A 22,725-nucleotide genomic window follows, 5' to 3' on the forward strand; every position below is an offset into this window, starting at 1 on the left:
CTACCTCAAATAATATACAGTTAAGTGCCACATAACGTCTCAAGCAACTGATTGCATATATAGTGGTCACATAAAATTATAATGGAGATGAAAAATTCCTATCACCTAATGACCTTGTAGCCATCCTAACATCGCACTGCAATGTCTTCCTCATATGCTTTAGTGATGCTGGTGTAAACAAATCTACTGTGTTACCAGTCCTATAAAAGTATAGCACATACAACTGTGTACGGTGCATAATAATTGACAGTGATAATCCACAACTATGTTACTGGTTCATGTATTTACTACATTATACTTTTAATCATTACGTTGATGTGTACTCTTTCTACTTATAAAAAAAGAACTGCAAAATAGCCTCAGGCAGGTTCTTCAGTAGATATTCCAGAAGAAGGGACTGTTATCAGAGGGGACAACAATTCCATGCTGTCCCTGAAGACCTTCCAGTGGGACAAAATGGCGAGGTGTAGAGCTGGAAGATAGTGATAATGAGTATCCTGACCCTGTGTAAGCCTAGGCTAATGTGTGTGTTTGTATCTTAGTTTTTAACAAAAAAGCTTAAAAAGTAAAAAAATGTGAAAAGAATAAAAATAGAAGCTTACAGAACAAGGATATAAAAAAGGAAATATTTTTATATCACTACATAATGTGTTTTGTGTTTTAAGCTAAGTACTATCAAGAAAGAGTCCAAAAGTTAAAAAAAAATTAAAGTTTATAAACTGAGTTACAGTAAGCTAAGTTTATTATTGAAGAAAAATATTTTTCACATAAATATGTATACACTAAGTGTATGTACAGTGTTTATAAAGTCTACAGCAGTGTACAGTAATGCCCAAGGCCTTCACATTCACTCACCACTCACTCGCTGACTTACCCAGAACAACTTCCAGTCTTGCAAACTCCATTCATGGTAAGTGCCCTATACAGGTATACCATTTTTTCTCTTTTATACTATATTTTTACTGTACCTTTTTAATGAGTAGCTATATTTAAATGTACAAATATTTCCCACTGTGTTACAACTGCCTATAGTATCAGCACAGTCACATGCTGTATAGGTTTCTAGCCTAGGAGCATCAGACTATACTATATAGCCTAGGTGTATAGTAGGCTGTACCATCTAGGTTTGTGAAAGTACACTCGATGATGTTTGCACAATGACAAAACTGCCTAACGATGCATTTCTCAGAAATTATCCCTGTCATTACACAATGCATGACTATACAAAAATCAATCCTAAATAGACTATAGGTTTAAGTGTGAAAAGTAAAATAATAAAGATTTTTAAAACCCCATAAAGGCAGAGATTTTTTAACAGGACACAGAGTACTAACAATAAAAGAAAAAAATGAAAAAGTTGGACTTGATTAAAATTAAGAACATCTGTTCACCAAAAGACACATTAAAAAGTGTGAAGAGACAAGCCACCAAGTGGGAGAAAATATTTGCAATATTACATATATCTGACCAAAGTCTCATCCAGAATACGTAAAAGATACAGATCCTACAGATCAACTTTCTAAAAAGCAGCTTAAACAGGCACTTTACAAAAGAAGCTATCCAAATGACCAATACATATATATATCAGAAGGGGTTCAGCTTCATTAGTCATTAAGGATATGCAAATTTAAACCAAAATGCTATGCCACTACATATCCAACAAAATGATTTAAATGAAATAGAAGAGAGTACAAGTGTTGGCAAAGATTTGAAACAACTGGAACTCTGGAACTCCTGGTGGAAGAGGAAAACTGATAGTAACCACTACTGGTAAACATAGAAATACTCTACGACCTAGCATTTCTACTGCTAGGTATATACCCAACAGAAAAGTGAATATGCATGCCATTATTTGTAATAGCCCCAAACCAGAAGCAACTCAATGTCCATCAACAGTAGAACGAACCAGAAGCAACCCAATGTCCACCAAAGTAGAACGAACAACTCGAAGCATATTCATGCAATAAGAATGAACTACAGCTCCAGGCAACAATATAGATGAACCTTACAAATATGGTGAGCAAAAGCAACCAGAGACAAAAAGATACATACTGTATGATTCCCCTTAAATAATGTTCAAAAACAGGCTACAGTAATGTACAGTGATAGAGATTAGAATAGTGATTTACCTTGAGGACAGAGGTAAAGCTAAGAAGGGAGAAGAAAGGGTTTCTAGGGTCCCTGTAATACTATTTCTTGAGCTGGGTGCTGGTTTCACAGGTTTGTTCACTTTGTAAAAATTGGTCAAGCTGTATAGTTTATGTCTGTATAACTGAAACAAAAAGTTTACATTATAACTTTTAAAATGTATTTTGCCACAATGAATAACATAATGATAACAAAAAAGACGAGCAAGGATATATAGAATTCATATAATGGAAAAGATGGCTATCAAATAATGAGACTACTTACAAATCTGTATATGAAAAGAACTCATTATAGAAGAACACTGTGTGAGTATACATATATTTTGTGTGGGTATTTCGGTTTCATTTCCAGTGACTTTTAATCTAAAATTGAAATGCATTGTTGATTCTATTTCCTTCTTCCCCTTTGAGACAAAAATAAGCTTAGAACAAGTCAACTCTATACCTAAACAGATCAAGCAATACATATCATCAAACTGGTGAAAGTATGTTCCAGAAAAAAGTAGTCTGTGCCAATGAAGCAATTTTCCATTCGAATGTGATTAATATTCAAATAAAAAAACCAGCTAGGAGTATCTAAATTTTAAAATAAAAATATAAGATATTAATGATCAGTAGATTAAAGGACAGTGTCTTTATATCATGACCAGAACTATAAAAGCACTTATAACAAAGCCACAAAAATGTGTATTTAATGGATTTATATAGTCTTACATGGCTAAGCACCTCTATTCTAGTTCAGATTTCTATAAACAACTAGACACAAAGAAAAGTACTGAGAGGTCTGAAACTGAATTTTAAATTGCCACAGATGGCATGTTTATAACACCCCCACAATATGCCGAGTGTTCTCCATAAAACCAACCTAGACACAATCCCTGCCTCTAGGGGACTTAAAATCTAAAAGTAGATGAGGCAGCCTAATTCAAACAAAGTAAACAAATAAAAGGAAACAAAGAACGGAATGTAAGAGAAGGGGCCTGCATTAATCTCCTGGCTCCCAGAAGGGTAACTGGCCAATCTGAACAGAGGGGAATAAAAGCAAACAAGTGAGAACTGCCTTATTTACCATAAAACTTAATATGACACAATGCAGTAAATATTTCCTAAAAAATTATGCTGACCAGACTGAAAATGCTTTGTTGTTTTCTAGATTCAACAGTCAGAAGATCTAAATCTCCATAATAGATATAATACATACCCCACTGGGTGTGAGTAAAAGACATTAAACAGTCCATGCAAGGGACTGATTTATAGCCCAAAATTTAAATTACTAAATCCAAAGCCTATGAAAGCATTATTTCAAAACTCCTGGCTCAACCGGCAATTAATTAACATGACACAACCATCTTTACCTCAAAATTCCTAAAACAAGACAGTGATTCTTACTGGACTGCATTTTTCATGTTGCCTCTAAAAGGATATATGAGCTATATTTGGTTTGTCTGTAAATAAACATTTCATGGGCTTACAGTTCAGGCCCTGATCTCCTTATCCAGTTGACTAGAGCTATTTCAATAGAAAGATGTCAAATGATCATCAGAAACGTCTCCAAATACAGAACATCTTTAAGCCTCTGAATTAAAGTACATCTGGATTTTAAACCATGTAGATTCTTCCCGAAGACTTCAAAACGCTGACAACATCCAATTAACTAAGTTATAGGAACCAAATTCACTTCAACAAACTGGTCCTATCTGCTTTGCTGTCTCCTTGGATCAAGTTTCTCTGGCAAAAACTGTTTATTTAAAAATAATAATGCAGCCAAATGCCACAAAAAAGGAAGATGAAGAAAGCAATAATATGTGACTTTGTCTCATCAGTCATATATATTGAAAGTGAACTATAAAGAGTGCAATTTAGGGCCGGGCATGGTGGCTCATGCCTGTAATCCCAGCACTTTGGGAGGCTAAGGCAGGCAGACCACCTGAGGTCAGGAGTTTGAGACCAGCCTGGCCAACATGGTGAAACCTCACCTCTACTAAAAATATAAAAAATTAGCCAGGTTTGATGGTGCGTATCTGTAATCCCAGCTACTTGAGAGACTACTCTGCCCAGGAGGCAGAGGTTGGTTGCAGGGAGCCGAGATCGTGCCATTGCACTCCAGCCTGGGCAAAAAGAGCAAAACTCCATCTTGGGGGGCGGAGGGCGGGGGGGAAGAGTGTAATTTAGAATAAAAGCTTGAGGTCAGAATTACAGACATTATTTACTCAGTGCCTCACATCTCAACCACTTTCCCCCAGTTTTCTCTGTACCAGGCATAATGACTCAATTTCCCAAAATGCTATCTTGCCTCTACTTTCAAACATGGCTTCCTATTTAGATGGTAGACTCTTGACCACACTCTCTACATATAATATTTCCATCAGAGGAATTATATAAATAAAAATCTATTTTAGACAAATCCAAAGTAGCCGAGTAAAAGCTGTATTTGAATCTGTTTTATGAAGTCTTACAGTAAAAATGCATAGATTCGTTTCAGTAATTCAAACTCTTAAACCTTGGAGTTACCATCTAACTCCTCTCTTCACAACCCACTCCCTCACAATTTGAAAAGTACCAAATTGTTCAGATTCTCCTTCTGTCTAGATCCTTCCCTCTGAAAGGGTCCCAGAAGGCCCATCAAATAGGACAGCTGAGGTCTAACGTGCAGAAGAGTCTGATATGAGCCAGAGGAGAGGTAGTTTAGGATAAGAACCCAAAGGTTCCAGCCAGGCAGACAATATTAATATCTGGGACCAGACTGGATAACAGAAGAGGAATCTGAAGAGATTGCCTAGACCAGGGAGCCTGTGATACTTGACTCGAAAGGTCAAGAAGGTGTAGGCATAGATGGATCACACCAACTCAAAAGGGCCAGGTGGTACAAACACCCTGTAATTTTTGTCATATACCCCTCTTTTCAACGTCCTCTGCTGACATCGTAGCTTAGACCCTCTTTGGATCTCACTTAAGTGCAATATCGTAACTTACCTACTAGCCTCCTATTTCTCTACCTATACACTGCTGCCAAAATCATCTTCTTGAAGAGCCATGTGAAACCTCTTCGATGTTTTCCATTCACCTTCAAGTAAGACTAAGTCCTTAAAACGACTTACCAGACCTTCCAAGATCTGAATTCTCTCTAGCCTCATATCTGCAATACTTTTCCCCAGTGCTCTCTGCATCAGCCATGACTTTTAATTCCTCCAAATGCTATCTTGCCTCTAGTTGCAAACATGGCTTCCTTTTAGGCAGAAGATACTTAATCACCTCCCTTCCCCAAAACACACTCTCTCCCTCAGTCATTCATTTTATCTACTTTACTTTTACTTTCATGTCTCATCTTAAACATTACTGACTTCAGGAGGTTTTCCCTGAACCCTTCAATGGGTCCCTGCTATATTCCTAGAATACTCTGTGCATCCCTTTTCATGACATTAATCAAAATTATAATGACAAACAGTGAACAATCTTGAGTTTGATGAGGGCAAGGATGCACTATGATTAAGACCGTTCATTCCAGCTGGTGTGGTGACTCACACCTGTAATCCCAGCACTTTGGGAGGCTGAGGTGGGTGGATCATTTGAGGTCAGGGGTTCCAGACCAGCCTGGCCAACATGGTGAAACCCAGTCTCTACTAAAAAACACAAAAATTAGCCGGGTGTGGTGGTGCACGCCTGTAGTCCCAGTTACTGGGGAGGCTGAGGAAGGAAAATTGTTTGAACCTGGGAGGCAGAGGTTGCCATGAGCAAAGATCATACCACTGCACTCCAGTCTGGGTGACAGAGTGAGACTCCATCTAAAAAAAAAAAGCATTAGTTCCTATTACTCAAAAACCTTCAGTGGCTTCCCCAATCTTCTGCATTAAGTATGTATTTCTCAGCACGGGCCTTCAAGGTTGTCTACAATATGAAGCTTTATGGTCTACTGTTTCTGAATGATTCCCAAAAAGCAGGATTATCTACTCCTTCCCAAATAAGCCAAGCATATTCTAGTGTCATTTCTGTAGCTTCCTCTACGAGCCTGGCTCCCCTAAGTCTTTCAAAATGCTATCCACTCTTCCCAACCTATATCAAATTCCATCTTCTCCACAGTCTTTCCTGATTTTCCCAAATAAATTTGGCCTCTCCCATCTTTGACTCCCTTCCTGTTTAAATACATTGTATTTTCTGTTTGGTACTTTCCTAAATCCATCTAGTTGTCACAGGATTTTTCTTACGCTTATTAATTCTAAATTTCTTAGATAATGGTGATAGCTGTTTTTCTATATAACTAGCATCTCCTTACTGCATTTAGTACATGCCTTATATCAGAAGGTGTTCCATAAATGCATTAACTTGAATCTTTTGAGACAGGGTGTTGCTGTCGTACAAGCTGAAGTGCAGCAGCACAATCACAGATTGTAACAAGGTTACAATCAACTGTAACCTTGAATTCCTGGGCTCAAGTGATCCTCCCACCTCAGCCTCCTAAGTAGCTGAGACTACAGGCACGTGCCACCACACTGAGCTATTTTTTAAATTTTTCTTTTTTTATAAATGGGATCTCACTATGTTGCCCAGGGTGGTCTCAAACTCCTGGGCTCAAGTGTTTCTTCTGCCTAGGTCTCTCAAAGTGCTGGGATTACAGGTGTGAGCCACCGTGCCCAGCACTGAATCTTAAAAATCTATTACACAGGCTGGGCACCAGGGTCTCACCTGTAATCCCAGCACTTTGGGAGGCTAAGGTGGGTGGATTACTTGAGGTCAGGAGTTCGAGACCAGCCTGAACAACATGGCAAAATCCTGTCTCCACTAAAAATACAAAAATTAGCCAGGCATGGTAGTGCACACCTGTAGTCCCAGCTACTCAGGAGGCTGAGGCATGAGAATCCCTTAAACCCAGGAGGTGGAGATTGCAGTGAGCCAAGATCATGCCACTGCACTCCAGCCTGGGCGACAGAGCGAGACTTCACCTCAAAAAAAAAAAAAAAAAACTATTACCTATAAGGCAGTTGTGCAGCTGTGTATGGCAGTTGTCTAAATATGTGGATAAAACACTCTTTTAAGTACAAAAGCTATCCATGACATACAGAGAAGCTAAATTGAATTAGAGAAGCACATTATGTTACCAGTGCAATAATAGAAATACATTTTATTTGCATCATAAATAATTGCTCTTTAGAGAATAAGATTTATTGACCTTATATTATACATTAAGAGATGTCAACATTTATTTCAAATCTGATATTTCAAAGTAAATGGAATTTTAAGTCAAGTCTAATATAGCTGCAGAGCACAGTGCCAAAGCTCAGTGTTTGTTTTTGTGATCACTACTGTTTGCTGCAAAACAAAACAAAACAAAACAAAAACAGCAAATAACATTATTTAGGTTTGCCTAAAATTATGATTCAGAAGGGATGATATAAAGCACCAAGTTCAATCCATTAAATTTCCAGGTGAAGAATATAAAGACTATGAGTCTCTTGGCCAAGGTCACAAAGCCAAACTAGGACGAAGGTTCAGACCATCTGACTTCTACTCCAGCACTCTTCCCACCCCAGTTCAATACTCAACACTATAACGGCTACAGCACATTATTTTCAACCAACACTGAAGCAAACAATGCTCCAGTACTGTATTAAGGCCATTTGCACATTTTTAGCTATGCACCAGAGAAACAAAGTGTGATGAGTGAAGGAATGAGAAGGAATTCTTATATTTTCTCAGGAGCTTATATCATATAAAAGGTTAGAAATGAATACTACTTCATAAGCTTTCAGGAGAGTTGTGTTTAAAGACACTCTGAGAGACAAGAAAAACTTGATAGGAAAGTATACACAACTTACATAGAATTTTGACATAAAATATGCAAATGGAGCATTCTGAGTGCTCCATTATCAAAACTTACTATTTACTTTACAGTAACCAAAAAAAGATGGAAGAAAAAAAAGAAAACCTAGCTGCCTATTTGTTAAAACGCATGTAAAACATGAACATGCCTACCAATACCTACCAAATATTTGTTATTACATATTGCTTCTTACAGCTCTATAGTTCATAACTGGCATATAGTGGGCACTTAAAGTGTTTCATAATAAATTCTCTACTCTGTGTTAGTATCATCCAGTATTATTCTTGAATATTATGGTTGTACATCAGTCACTAAAATGTTGCTACTTGTAGAAGGAAACAATGCATACAGTCTGTATCAAATGGAAATGTTTCCAAGGCTAGAACAGTTTACATTATGTGTATATATGTATCAATATATTTGTGTGTCTCTGTGTATGTGTATATGTATTCATTTGCTCTCCCTATATATGTATGCATGTATATATATGTTTGTATGGCATGTATTTTTGATGTTAATTTTACCTAAGGATCTTATGTTATGGAACAGTGATTTTCCAGCTTTCCTTACAGCAATTCATAATGCAAAAAAGATTTTACATTACAACCTAGTACACACACACACACACAGGGACACACATACACAACCAAAACAAAAGTTTCATGAAACACCACCCTTACTATATGCAAAGCACTAATATTTTCCATTCCATTTTAAAAAGTGGATGTTTATTATTCACTAAACTGTTTGGAAACTCATAAAAGAGAAAAAAAAAAGATGCTGAGAAGGTGTATACCTTAGTTTGGCATCCATTTCTTAGAAATAATCTACCATCAATAGATACCAACCAGAAAATACCAAAATGAAGTCTACAAACTATTAAACATCATTCATTCAAAAGTGCTATTAAGCACCTGAAAGGCTGGGTCATAAAACAAGTCCCTACTTGGGAGGCCAAGGCAGGTCGAACACCTGAGGTCAGAAGTTCAAGACCAGCCTGATCAACATGGTGAAATCTAGCCTTTACTAAAAATACAAAAAGTTAGTTGGACGTGGTAGTGGGTGCCTGTAATCCCAGCTACTTGGGAGGCTGAGGCAGGAGAATCACTTGAACCCAGGAGGCGGAGGTTGCAGTGAGCTGAGATTGCGCCACTGTACTCTAGCCTGGGCGACAAGAGCAAACTCTGTCTCGGAGGGGGGGCGGGGGGAAAAACAAGTCCCCACAATTTAAAAGGAGTCATATAATAATGGAATTTGTTCTCTGACCATAACGGAATTAGAAATCAGTAACAGAAAGCTATCTGTAAAATCCCCAAACATATGGCAAATAAATAATGTACTTCTAAATAATCCAAGGGTCAAAGAAGAGATAAAAAGGAAAATTAGAAATTATCTTTAAGTGAAAACAAAATACAGCAAAATTTGGGAGAAGTAAAAACACAAGCCGGAGATTTTCTGGTTTAAGAGAAGAACAACGAGCCCAGACCATTCATTAGGTCCACATAGTTTTCTCTAGAGCAATCCAACCATACTACTCCCAAACCCTGCTCACATAAGGAGAGTGGCCACCTACAATGAGAACAATCAGATTATTATTTGAGGAAGCTTAAGGTGAAGGAACCAGCTCCTCAGCTCACCCCCATTGGAGAGGTTTCTTAAGTCTAAAAAAAGACCAGGAATCGAAATAAGCATTGTGGTGTCACTAAAGGAGATGAGCCATACAAACGGGACCATATGAATAGAGGGCAGTGAGAAATAAATCCAGAAAGAGGCAAGACAAGAGGATGCAGAACATGATGGTGGAATGGACAGCACTAGACTGTATGCTTCTAGATAGCAGCTTCCTCCCCATACTAAGGGCAACTCCTGGAACACAACAGCCTGCTATTGTCTAACGTGTGAAACTGAACCTTCACAGATTCATCTCAGAACCAAACTAAGCACAGAAACACTTTAGCTTCTCAGAGATCATCAAGACCAAGATGGGCCAGAAATAAAACCTGTCCTGCCTTCAGACATATGTGCTAAGGTAGCCTGAGGACCCACCCCTCCAATCTCCAAACTCTGCAAATATGGGTCATATTATATATTCTAGTATCATTTATTCCAGCATTTCACAGGAGAGGAGAGAGGATAAGTATCTCAATTCCTGTTGTTAATTCAATGTAATTAGTTTATTCACTAGTAAAAAGGCGGGGGCTATTACATTAGTAGACAACCATTAACTTAGTTTTATGGCTAAATATTAGGTTTATCATTTCTATTAGTAGCACTCATTAAATGAAAATAAAGGGCCCATATGTTTTCTATGCGTATTTCAGGGAACTAAAGTGAGTAAGGACGCTATTCTGCTTTCCTGGAGCCAATCCCACATCCTGCTAGGTTTGGTTTTCATATGCGCCCGGCTTCTTAAAATAGGCATAAACAGTCTTATTTAGTTCTAGGCTATTCATTTCCACAGAGAAAAAATCTCAGAACTTTTTAACTGTCATAGGTTACCTCATTTTTTTACACCTTTATTGTGATGAAGAAAGAAAAATACCGTATCAGGGCAAAAGAAAGACTGAGCTTAATTACAAAGATTTAAAAGAAACATTTACATAGTGGCTTATTAGAGAAAAAACACTATGTCCCTCTCATCTCAAGGAAAACCATTTATCCCAAAATGCATAAATACTATGCTTCTTTAAGTTATATCATTCTTTCTAGAAAGAACTGGAGTCTTGGATTTAATCTCGTAATACGAACAGTTTACTACTCAAAACCACTATAGGAACTAAATGACTCTATCAATTCAAAAACAGTTATCTCAAATAAAAACTTCACAATGCAATGATACTTTTGACAGAGCATTTATGAACTACAACCAATGTTTCAAAATCCTTTTGGAGGAGAGAAATTCAAAGTGATGAAATAAAGATGACCAAAGTTATATTACTGATTTACAACATTAAACGATCTCAGCATGCATTACTTTGGAGCAGAGATTTACACAGCACAATCAATACATTTGAGCAATGTGTCAGTGAAAGTGATTAAATATGCCAAGGTCTTAATTATAACACCACTTTACATTTGTATAGAACATTCCAGTTTGCAAAGCACTTATATCCCATAAACCCATTTGATTCTGTGTATTCCAGTTTAAATATAATAGATATGAGTTCACGTGGATAAGAGAAGCTATGTACTGAAGTGGTTAAGAATATGGAATTACATAAGATGTATTAAATTTACTTTTGCTTGCTTCTATTTCCCTTTTTTAGAATGTGGCTACTAGAAAATTTAAAATTAAAATGTGGCTCACATTGTATTTCTATTGGATAGCATTGTTCAGTCAGTTTATTGACAGATTTTATTTGCTAGCCTAGGGGGCACAATCATTGACGTATAAAAAGATTAAGAAAAGGAAATAACACCCTCTCCACTAAAGGATTTGACATTTTAAGTGAAGTGTCACAGGTTCAGTAATAATATTGCAGCCAAGCTTAAAAGCAAAATAAAAGGTAAAGTCATACAAAACTTTCTTATGGAATGTGGCTGTTCTCTTCTATAAATAGATTACTGACATTAAATTACGGAAAGTGATTTAAGAAACAATGTTACCCTCTTTAAAAGCCCACAAATTTGCTCTGCCTGAACAAGGAGGAAAATGTTCTGCCCTCCTCTTGCTAGAACCTGAACGCAAAGACAGAATAAGGCAAGTAAGTCCTACAAGGGGGTTTCACCATCTACTCTGATATCATTTACTCCTTCATTTTACAGAGAAAGAAAATGAGTCTTAGCCTGACTAGGTGGCTTATCCAAAATGTCATCATTTCAAAATGTAATCAGTATAAAAATATCTGTTTATAAATATCTCATTTAGTAACAATTATTTAGACTTTTATACTAGGTCTTCAAATTCCAGGATATATTTTACACTTCAGCACATCTCAATTTAGATACTAAATTTTCATCAGCAATATTTGATCTATATTTAGAGTTCATAAAGCTCAAGGTTGAAAACTAAATTTTCATAGCCAATTTGTTTCCATGTGGCTAGTGGCTACATTAGACAGAAAGCTTTATAGAATATCTGATGAGTTCAGTAAGCTCAGTGAATGCTCTCTTCAATATCCAAAAACTATCATTCTCTCCTAAGGACAGAGGTGGAAGAGAAAGATCCTAGACTCTCCCTTCAGATAGGCAGTTTGGTGGCTTTCATTAGCGATATGTAACTGCAACTATTTTTGTGTTAACTGGGCATGAGAAGGTATTAAATACAAGATTCTAGAACTAAAAAAAAAAAAAAAAAAAAAAAAAAAAGAATATGGAATTGAAGTCAACTGTTTGTTTTGGACTTGCAGCAATGTCACTTACTAGATAACACGATCATGAGTAAACTACTCAATATTTCCCTGCCTTAGTGTCATCATCTGTAAAATGGAAATAACACTCTTTCCACCTCTTGGGCATACTAAGAATTAAGTCAATTAATATATGTCAAGTACTTATAAGGCAGAGTAACCATTATATACACCGTGGTTTTTGAGATCAGTAGCCTCATATGTATGGATATCCATACATATCCATTGTATGGAAATGTATGGGAAACTATGTACTAACCTCATTATACGAAGCTAGTAAGCCACACAGCCAGGAATAAAAACCAGACCTTTGGCTGCGTGAGGTGGCTGTAATTCCAGCACTTTGGGAGGCTGAGGTGGGCGGATCACCTGAGGTCAGGAGTTCGAGACTAGCCTGGCCAACATGGTGAAACCCTGTCTCTACCAAAACTACAAAAATTGGCTGGGCATGGTGGTATAGGCCTGTAGTCCCAGCTACTCAGGAGGCTGAGGTGGGAGGATCACTTGAGCCTCGGAGGTGGAGGTTCCAGAAAACCGAGATTGTGCCACTGCATTCCACCCTGGGTGACAAAGTGAGATCCTGTCTAAAAACAAAAAACAAAACAAAAAAACCTCAGACCTTCTTCTTCCATTTGATGCTCCATCCATAGAGGGCTGGGTTAAGGTTTTCTAGACTAACATAAACAGTGTAACATAAAATTTTACAAATCAAAAAAAAATTCAGCAGCTCAAAACATTAATCAAATTCGATTTTAATCTATATGTCTCTACATATGTTTCAGATTACACTGATTATTAAAAAACAAAAACAACTAATGTTCCATTTGGGGGGCAGAACTACACATCAAGGAATAGTTCTCTGGGTTGCTATATTTGTAAAACAAAACTCTATTGCCTCACTTTTCAAAAGACAGACAAAAATGGAAACAAACTTATCACATCACATCACATAATGCTAGTATGATGTTCATTACTTCAAATTCTTTATCAAATAAGATCTATGATGATGATAATGACTGTTTTAGGATTTCCTTTTTTCCCCCTTTAGTTTTCAAAACATTCAGTATTGGGATATTAACATCTGTAATTTTTTTTTTTTTTTTTTTTTTTTTTTTTTTTTTTTTTTTTTTTTTTTGGAGGCGGAGTCTCGCTCTGTCGCCCGGGCTGGAGTGCAGTGGCCGGATCTCAGCTCACTGCAAGCTCCGCCTCCCGGGTTTACGCCATTCTCCTGCCTCAGCCTCCCAAGTAACTGGGACTACAGGCGCCCGCCATCTCGCCCGGCTAGTTTTTTTTTTTGTATTTTTTTTAGTAGAGACGGGGTTTCAACATCTGTAATTTAAAAAACAATCCCTCCCAAAAAAGTGTATCAAAGAATGAAAACAGTATTGATAGAAGAAACAACTTAGAAATTAATTCTAGAAAACAGATACTTAGCTGAAAAACTGTCCTCTTTTTTCAGACATGTTTTAGGTATCTTTCCTTAGACTTTGTTCAAACTTTTTTCTTTTAATGATTTAGGTGACTGTGATAACATCTTTCACTGTATTTAAAAATAGGGCATGGGTGCGTAAATGTATGAGCTGGAATGCAAAACTGGCACACTAAATCAGAGCATTAAATCATTTAGTATATTCTAGTACATTTAGTATATTCTAGTATAAAAATGTATTTTAAGCATTGATATCTCCATGCTCTGTCTTCACATACAGTTTTAATCCAATCATCTTTATTCTTTTTCATAGTGAAGAAATGTGAAATCATGAACTTCTTAACGTTCTCAAATATGCCAAGCCAATTAAGAGATTATTGGCCGGGTGTGACGGCTCACACCTGTAATCCTAGCACCTTGGGAGGCCGAGGCAGGTGGACTGCCTAAGCTCAGGAGTTCGAGACCAGCCTGGGCAACACAGTGAAACCCCATCTCTACTAAAATACAAAAAATTAGCCAGGCCTGGCAGCGTGTGCCTGTATAGTCCCAGCTACTCAGGAGGCTGAGGCAGGAGAATTGCTTGAACCCAGGAGGCAGAGGTTGCAGTGAGCCGAGAGCACGCCACTGCACTCCAGTCTGGGAAACAAAGCGAGACTCCATCTCAAACAAACAAACAAAAAAAGATTATCCTAGGACAATGCACTCCTCTATTCCAGGCCTCTGGATCCCTCCTTGAATAAGGACAGGCCAGAACATCAGTGGTTCTCAGTCTTCTTTCCACCCCAACCCATCTGAGGGATTCAACACCTCTCCATTTATAGAAGTGACGACAGTCTGAAAACGTCCCTCAGGTGATTCTAAGACACTACCCTAGAAGCTGTTCCCGTGCTGGTACCCTCTAGTACACTACGGCAGACTTATCTGAGGTTCCACACAGCTCTACAGTCTGCAACTTTAGGTACAGGAAAACTATAGTAACACTTCAATAGGAGCTTAGGAAGAAAGGCCAAAAGTTAGTATACATCTTCATTTGTTGGAACATGAAAGATTCAAATAAGAATGTCTATACTGATGACATCAAAGAAGAAGATGGTATAACTGTTCATATGGCAGGCGGCACAACTGACCTAGAATTGGCTTCTAATCAAGGAGGTAGATAAAGGAGGAGGAAAAATAGGGAATCAATCAAAATAATCACCCCTAAGGTTTGAGGAAACGGTCTGAATGTGTGATTAATGGAAAGACTTGTGTAAGTTAACTTGCCTGATATCAGAAAGGGAAGCCAAAGATGAACGCACAGAGATGTGATGGTATATGATCCCAATTTCTTATCCAAAATATCGATTTGTCACATGTTTGATATCAATTCCATGTAAGTAATTTTTTTTTTCTGAACAACTCTATAAACTAATAACCAATAAATACTAAAAAGAAAAGATTTGGACACACACATTATAAATACAAATCAAATACACCAGTTCAGCATGGTGATTGACGAGAACTGCCAAGTATGGTATTTACAAACAATGTTCATATTTCTTTGAATATCCACTTACTGTGGACAAATTGCACAGCATTTAAACGCTATTGTTATAGTTGGGTATGGTGACTTGTGCCTGTAATCCCAGACTCTCTGGAGGACAGGAGTTCAAGACCAGCATGGGCAACATACTGAGATCCCCATCTCTTAAAAAAACACAGTGATAATTTAAAAAGCTCTTGTATGTGCAAAATCATGTGAAAAATTCTCACAACTAGGAAAGAAGGAAATAGAATTTGAAAACTTCCTTGGAAGATGTGCATTTTCTGATCCAAATGTGAACCAATATTACGTCGTCATTAATAAGTATGCAAGTTATGGTAAAGAGGCCGACTGAGGCTTCAAAATTAGGATATTTATATAAAACAACGTGTAACTGAACTATCTTCAAACAAGAAAACATTATAACTTAATAAATGCTGATGCTGATTGTTAACTGTATGTTTTACAATGAGACGACCTTTAAATGGGACAAAAAATAACAGGTGATCAACAGATTTAGAATTTGAAAATAAAAAACTGGCAGGCTCTAAAAGTTGCTGTCCTCTGTACCTAAAGATGCCACTAGTGGCTAGTCAGAATACAATGTGTACGTCACTATCACTGCTCTAACATTTACTATTGCTATAATGGACTACTGGTCAAAAAAGTAGATAAAAATGTGGGCATTAATTTCTTCTGAAACAACTACAAAATACACTGACCATTGTTGCTTAACTTAGTGAAAAGCACTCCCTATTTAACAAACACATTCTCAATGTTCCCAGTGTGAACTGTAACTGTAAAACCTAAAACTTGGGTCAGTACACAGACCAACAAGAAATAAAAATGAACAGAAAGAAATGCCCGAATATCAATTCTGAAGGATGTTCGCTTCTGAAATGGTGGCAATAAATACTGTGAAAAAAAGACAATTCCACACACAGGGTTGAGATGGGTGAACAGTTGTTGGATGAAGATACACATTTCTTCCTCATTTTATACCCATGTGTCAAAGCATCAAAACAATCTATTTGCGACAGTTTATGTTGTGTCTCGAACTTTACATCTAAGTTTACCATGAGGGGCAAAAAAAACCTGTTTGGCTTGACTCACCGTGAATCACAGCCAGGAGGTCATCTTGTTGTGTATCAGCAACTATGTTTTCGCTACAGCTATGTGACCTGAAGTGGCAGCAGCAGAGGCACCAAAATAGAAGGGGCAGGAGCCTTCTCTTGGCTTCTTGGCCGCAAATGGGCTTTCCAGCCCATTCGGGCAACTGAGCAAGAGCCAACCGCAGAGGAGAAAGAACCAACCCGACAGCTCCGCGGAGAAAGGCTGCAGGCCCACCCCACCTTCCGTGCCCTCCCGGGGAGCCCGGGTAAGCAAGAACATAAAAGAGACAGGCTTAAGAAACAGCCTGGAGAAAACACAGCATGACAGGGGTCAAAACTAGCCTCATGGAGGGCAAAACCCAGCCGTGACCGTGAAGCACAGATTTCGGGGCGGTCTGGACGCGGAGGAGGCTCTCTACCCTGGGGCTCCGGGAGCGGCCCCGGCGCGAGCGCGCCACGGGCCCCCAGCCTTCAAGCTCCTCCGGCTGCCTGGGACCTGCCCCCGCTCCCACCTAACCTGTCCGGTGCCCGCTGGCCGGGCCCGAGCCTCCAGCTCCCTGCCCGCACCCCGGCCCACCCTTCCATCCCGTGCTCTCCCTGCATATCTCTCGGGACCACTGGCCGAGTCAGCGTGGGCAGGCGCCGCTGCCCTGCTGCCCCGCAGCCCCAGGCCCGGCCCCGGCACTCACTTTCTGAATCCGCTTCAGCGCCATGGATCAGGGATCGCGGTGGGGACACCGGCCGGCAGGGGTCGGCTGCGGGGCTCGGGGGCGTGAGTCTTCGCGAGTTGGGCTCGCTGGCAGCTCAGCTGGCTCCGCGCTGTGGGTCCCCGGTTCGCCGCTCCCTGGCTCGCTCCGGGCGCCGGTCCCTGCTCCGTCTGCGCCCGAGCGCGAGTGTGCGCGAGTGTGCGGGCGGGGAGGCCGGCGAGACTCTTTTGTTTCCGCTTTTGCTTCTGGGAAGGAGCCTGCGCCCTCCCCGCCGCGCCCCGCCCCGCCTGGCATACTGGGAAGTGTAGTTCCAGCCCTGTCCTCGGCCGCAGGCCCCCAGACGCTGCCAGGTTACTTGCTGCTGACCTTAGCCAGGCAGCTTAAGGTGAGAGCTGCCGGGTGCTGGAGTTAGTCTCTACAGTCTCATTTAGAGCAAGTTACTGAACCTGGGGCTGCGCATCTGTAAAATGGGGATAACAAATGAGCTCCTAACGCACATAAAGGAATTTCTAAATCATCAGTTAGTAATTCCTTATCCAATAGGTGCCACAGCTGGTTTTATTATTTTTACCTTTAAATATTTCACTGTCTTTTCTCAAATATATGAATTATCTCAATTACTCACCCAGCACACATGCACAAACTCATATCTATCAGACCCCTTACTTACCTCCTTGGTTCTTACTGCAGAGGAAAAAGGTGTCTCTTCTGTCCAATGCACAGATCTTCCGTGTCTGAGTGCATTGTCTGCTCATAGGTATGCCCCTCCCATAAATTACCCGCTTCGAACACCGAGTTCAGAGCTCTCACTCCCATCGTTGACTCCTTCCCTTCCATTGACAGTCTCTGACTAATAGTCAACGCACACTCCCCACTCTCCAATTCCTGGGCACTTGTGTACCCATTAAAACTTGGCTTCTTGGCCGGGCACAGTGGCTCACGCCTGTAATCCTAGGGCTTTGGGAGGCTGAGGCGGGCAGATTACCTGAGGTTGGGAGTTCGAGACCAGACTGGCCAACATGGTGAAATCCCATCTCTACTAAAAATACAAAAATTACCTGGGCATGGTGGTGGGCGCCTGTAATCCCAGCTACTCAGGAGACTGAGGCAGGAGAACCGCTTAATCCCGGGAGGCGGAGGTTGCAGTGAGCTGAGATGGAGTCACTGCTCTCCAGCCTGGGCGACAGAGTAAGACTCTGTCTCAAAAAGAAAAAAAAAAAAGTGAAAACATCAACAGATGTTGGTGACGCTGAGGAGAAAAGGTAACATTTATATGCTCTTAGTGGGAATGTAAATTAGTTCAGCCATCGTGGAAAACAGTTTGGAGATTTCTCAAAGAACTTACAACAAAACTACCATTTGACCCAGCAATCCCATTACTGGGTATATATGCAACTGAAAACAAATTATTCCACCAAAAAGATATATGTTCTCACATGTTCATCAGTACTATTCACAATAGCAAAGACATGGAGTCAACCTAGGTGCTCATTAATGGTGGATTGGATAAAGAAAATGGGGCATACACTGTGGAATACTATGCAGCCATAAAAAAGAATGAAATAATATCCTTTGCAGCAACATGGATACAGCTGGAGGCCATTATCCTAAGTGAATTAATGCAGGAACAGAAAATGAAATACCACATATTCTTACTTATAAGTGGGAGCTAAACATCAGATATGCATTGTATTAGTCTGTTTTCATGCTGCTGATAAAGACATAGCCGAGACTGGGCAATTTACAAAAGAAAGGGGTTTAATTGGACAGTTCCACGTGGCTGGGGAAGCCTCACAATTGTGGCAGAAGGCAAGGAGGAGCAAGTCACACCTTACATGGATGGCGGCAGGCAAAGAAAGAAATGAGAACCAAACAAAAAAGGGTTTCTCCTTACAAAATCATCATATCTAGGCTAGACATAGTGGCTCATGCCTATAATCCCAGAACTTTGGGAGACCAAAGCAGGGGCATCACCTGAGGTCAGGAATTTGACACCAGCCTGGCCAACATGGTGAAACCCCGCCTTTACTAAAACTATAAAAATTAGCCAGGGTGGTGGTGCACGTGCCTGTAGTCCCCGCTACTTGGGAGGCTGAGGCAGGAGAATTGCTTGAACCCCAGAGGCAGAGGTTGTAGTGAGCTGAGATCACGCCACTGCACTCCAGCCTGGCAACAGAGTGAGACTCCATGTAAAAAGAAAGAAAAAAGAAAAATAAAATCAGATCTCACGAAACTTATTCACTACCAGAAGAACAGTATGGGGGAAACCACTGCCATGATTCTGTTATCTCCCACCAGGTCCCTCCCACAACAATGGGAACTATGGGACATTCAATTCAAGATGAGATTTGGGTAGGGACACAGTCAAACTCTATCACTCAGGGACATAAAGATGGCAATAAATAGACACTGTGGACTACTAGAGAGGGGAGGGAGGGGGCAAGGGTTGAAAAACTTTTGGGTACTATTTTCAGTACCCGGGTGATAAAATCATTCATACCACAAATCTCCCCATCACACAGCATACCCAGGTAACAAACTTACATATGTACCCTCTAAATCTAAAATAAAAGTTGAAAAACAAAAACAAACAAACAAAGAATCTTGGGCCCCACTCCAGACATGCTACATCAGGCTTTGCAGTTTAATAAGATTCCTAGGTGATTCAGATGAACATTAGGGTTTGAGAAGTACTACACTGGAAGGCATAAGAGGAGCTCCTAAAAATGCAGATTTCCTTTAAAGGATTTAATTTAGCAGTAAGTTTTGGGTGAAGCTCTGAGTCTAAACTTTAGAACAAACTTCCCAGGAAGTTATGATGCAGGTATCTGAGGACACTTTTGAGAATCTCCACCTTGGGCAAATCTTCAAATCCTTCTAAGCCTCAGTTTCCTCACCCATAACTAAGGCAATAAATGTTGTATTTGTTTAAAGGTGAATAGAGCTGAAACTTTTGGTGCCCTTCTAACTCAAAGGTCTATGATTTGCACACACACAAAAAAAGGTGATTTTTTTTTCTCTCCTTTATAAATAGAAAGAAACCTAAAAAGTAAGCTTACAAGATTATTTTTGTCTTTCCTAGGGCAGTTTACCCCCCAACAAAAAAGAAATTAACACTTATAAAAAAAATCTACTTTGGCATCTTGCATTAATAGTTTACACTTTAAGATTGCTTTAAACAGGCTGGGTGCGGTGGCTCACACCTGTAATTCCAGCACTTTTGGAGGCCGAGACCGGTGGATCACCTGAGGTCAGGAGTTTGAGATCAGCCTGGTCAACATGGTGAAACCCCTTCCCTACTAAAAATTCAAAAATTAGCCAGATGTGTTGGCACATGCCTGTAATCCCAGCTACTTGGGAGGCTGAGGCAGGAGAATCGCTAGAAACTGGGAGGCAGAGGTTTCACTGAGCCGAGATGGAGCCATTCCACTCCAGTCTGGGTGACAGAGTGATACTCCATCTCAAAAAAAAAAAAAATTGCTTTAAACTTTTCAAAACATTTCACACACATTTTTGCAACATGCAAATACATGTGCAACATCTAGTAGTTCAGCGTGTTATTTAATCTCCTCCTCTTTCTCCCAGGGTGTAGTTTCAAAACATAGCTTGTGGTCAACTGCATAACTCATTCAAAAATATTACTTAATGCTTACTATATGCCAGGCACTGAAGACACATGATAAAGAAAATAGACAAGATCCCTACTCACAAGCAGTACATCAAAATCCTATGGGGTGGGGAGGAGGGTACAAGGCTTGTTAAAAATGCAGATTTCTAGGCATCAGGCCACACTGTAAATAAATAATCCTTGCCCTCTGAATTATCTCTGTTTGGGATATTATACTGCACTAGGTGGTAAAATATATGCAAAGGAAAGATTATATTTGCTCCTACCTTCCATAAACTTAAAATCTTCATGGTAAGAAGATAAATGCATAAAACAAATAAGTAGCAATGCAAGATATTCATTCATTCATTCATTCGTTCATTCATGCAGACAACAGCAACAACAAATTTCAGGAAAATTCCCTTAAAGCAAAACAAATGGTGCAGAGGATAAGGGTTAAAGATGTTCAAAAGGGCATTGCCATGGATGGAGAGTAAGGGAAGCCTTGTAGAGACAATAGAACTTGAATGCAAGACGCATTTGGATAAGCAAAAGAATAGGTAAAGAACTTCCTATCATAAGGAAATGCATGTGGAATGGACATTAAGTATGAAATGCTCCACATGGAGGCCAAAGTTCCTGTTGGAGACTAGTGAGGAAATACAACTAAGTCCAATGGTTGAGATCAGATAGTGAAAGACATTGACTGTTAGTCTTAGAAACATGAAATTGAGCTTAAATGCAACAAGAGGTTGTGTATCAGGAGAGTATTATTGTGACAGTGATGCATTAAATAGACAATTAGTCTAGTAGAGGGACATAGAATGAGTAGAGAATTGAGAAAGGGAAATAAGTTCAATAGCTATTGCAGTATTTAGGACCAAGATAATAAGGGCCTGCCTGTACAAGGTCGATAGCACTAGAAACCCAAAGAATAACATTTTGGTGGGGGGGGGAAGCATGGAACTTGGTTGCAATTACATACAAAAATAGAAAAATAGAAGAGTAAATATGAACTCGAAATTTATGTGTGGTTGATTGGATTAAAGGTGTTAACACTGATAAGCTTTTGGAGGGGAGAATGGTAAACTGAGCTTAAGACATACACATATATGAAATGTATGTGGTATTCCAGTGGAACTTCCCTAGTGGTAGGTAGAGATATGGGGCTGAGAATATGGATTTGAGATCAATCATGTGAGAGAATGATTTTGAAACCGTAAGATACAAATTGCTTCCCAAAGAGGTAAGGGGAAGACAGAGAAAAGAGAAGACACTAGAAAATGGGCTTCGGAGAGTAGCGACAGTGAAGACCTGTGAGGAAAAAGATGGGTCATGGGTGGGAAAGTAAGTGGAACACCAAGAGTGTTCTGTGTAGTGGGAGCCAAGAAAAGTGACAGCTTTAGGTAGGAAAATAGCTTCAAAAAGATGTATTTTGCAACAGGGATCTAAGGGAATAAGGAACAGGAAAATGATATCAGAATTAGTGAGGTGCTACCATCAAGGATAGTGTTTCAGAAGGGTGATGGGTAAAGAAGACATTGTGAAGGATAAACAGGTAAATTAAATGGAGTCAAGCAGTGTTATCACACTTTGGAAAATGCTGGTGAGGAAGGGGCATGAGATAGGAACTAAAAGAGGGCCTGTGATTTTTCCAAATATGATCTCTGCATGCTTGAAGGTAGATGTGAAAGAGTTAGTGGGTCTATTATTTTTACTTCAAAGTCAATTACCCCAACCCATAGCAGCTTAAATCAACAATCAACATTTATCATCTCACATAGTTTCTGTGGGTCCGGAATTTGGGAGCATCTTAGCTGGGTGGTTCTGTCTTCTGGTCTTTCATAAAGTTGCAGTCAAAATGTTGGCCAGGGTTACAGTCATCTGAAGTCTTGTTTAGAGATAGAGGATCCACTTCTAAAACACTTCGCTTACATGGACAGCAGAATGGCCTTTGTTTCTGGCCATCTGGACTTTTTCATAGGGCTGTTTGTGTGTCCTCACAATATGACAATTGACTTCCCCCTTATTCCTTCT

General features: G+C 39.5%; 2 protein-coding genes across 2 annotated transcripts in view; both read right to left on the reverse strand.

Moving 5' to 3' along the window:
• Positions 1 to 17,343, reverse strand: part of UBE2D1 (ubiquitin conjugating enzyme E2 D1) — a 35,228-nt gene extending 17,885 nt beyond the window's left edge. The window contains exon 1 of the mRNA XM_050803089.1: positions 17,064 to 17,343. Coding sequence (XP_050659046.1) covers positions 17,064 to 17,087 — 24 coding nt within the window. The 5' untranslated portion in view covers positions 17,088 to 17,343. The remainder of the gene's footprint in view (positions 1 to 17,063) is intronic.
• Positions 1 to 22,725, reverse strand: part of PHYHIPL (phytanoyl-CoA 2-hydroxylase interacting protein like) — a 1,239,789-nt gene that overhangs the window by 930,407 nt on the left and 286,657 nt on the right. The window lies entirely within an intron of this gene.

The sequence above is a fragment of the Macaca thibetana genome, chromosome 9, assembly GCF_024542745.1.
Source record: "Macaca thibetana thibetana isolate TM-01 chromosome 9, ASM2454274v1, whole genome shotgun sequence".
In the NCBI taxonomy this organism is placed as follows: Eukaryota; Metazoa; Chordata; class Mammalia; order Primates; family Cercopithecidae; genus Macaca; species Macaca thibetana.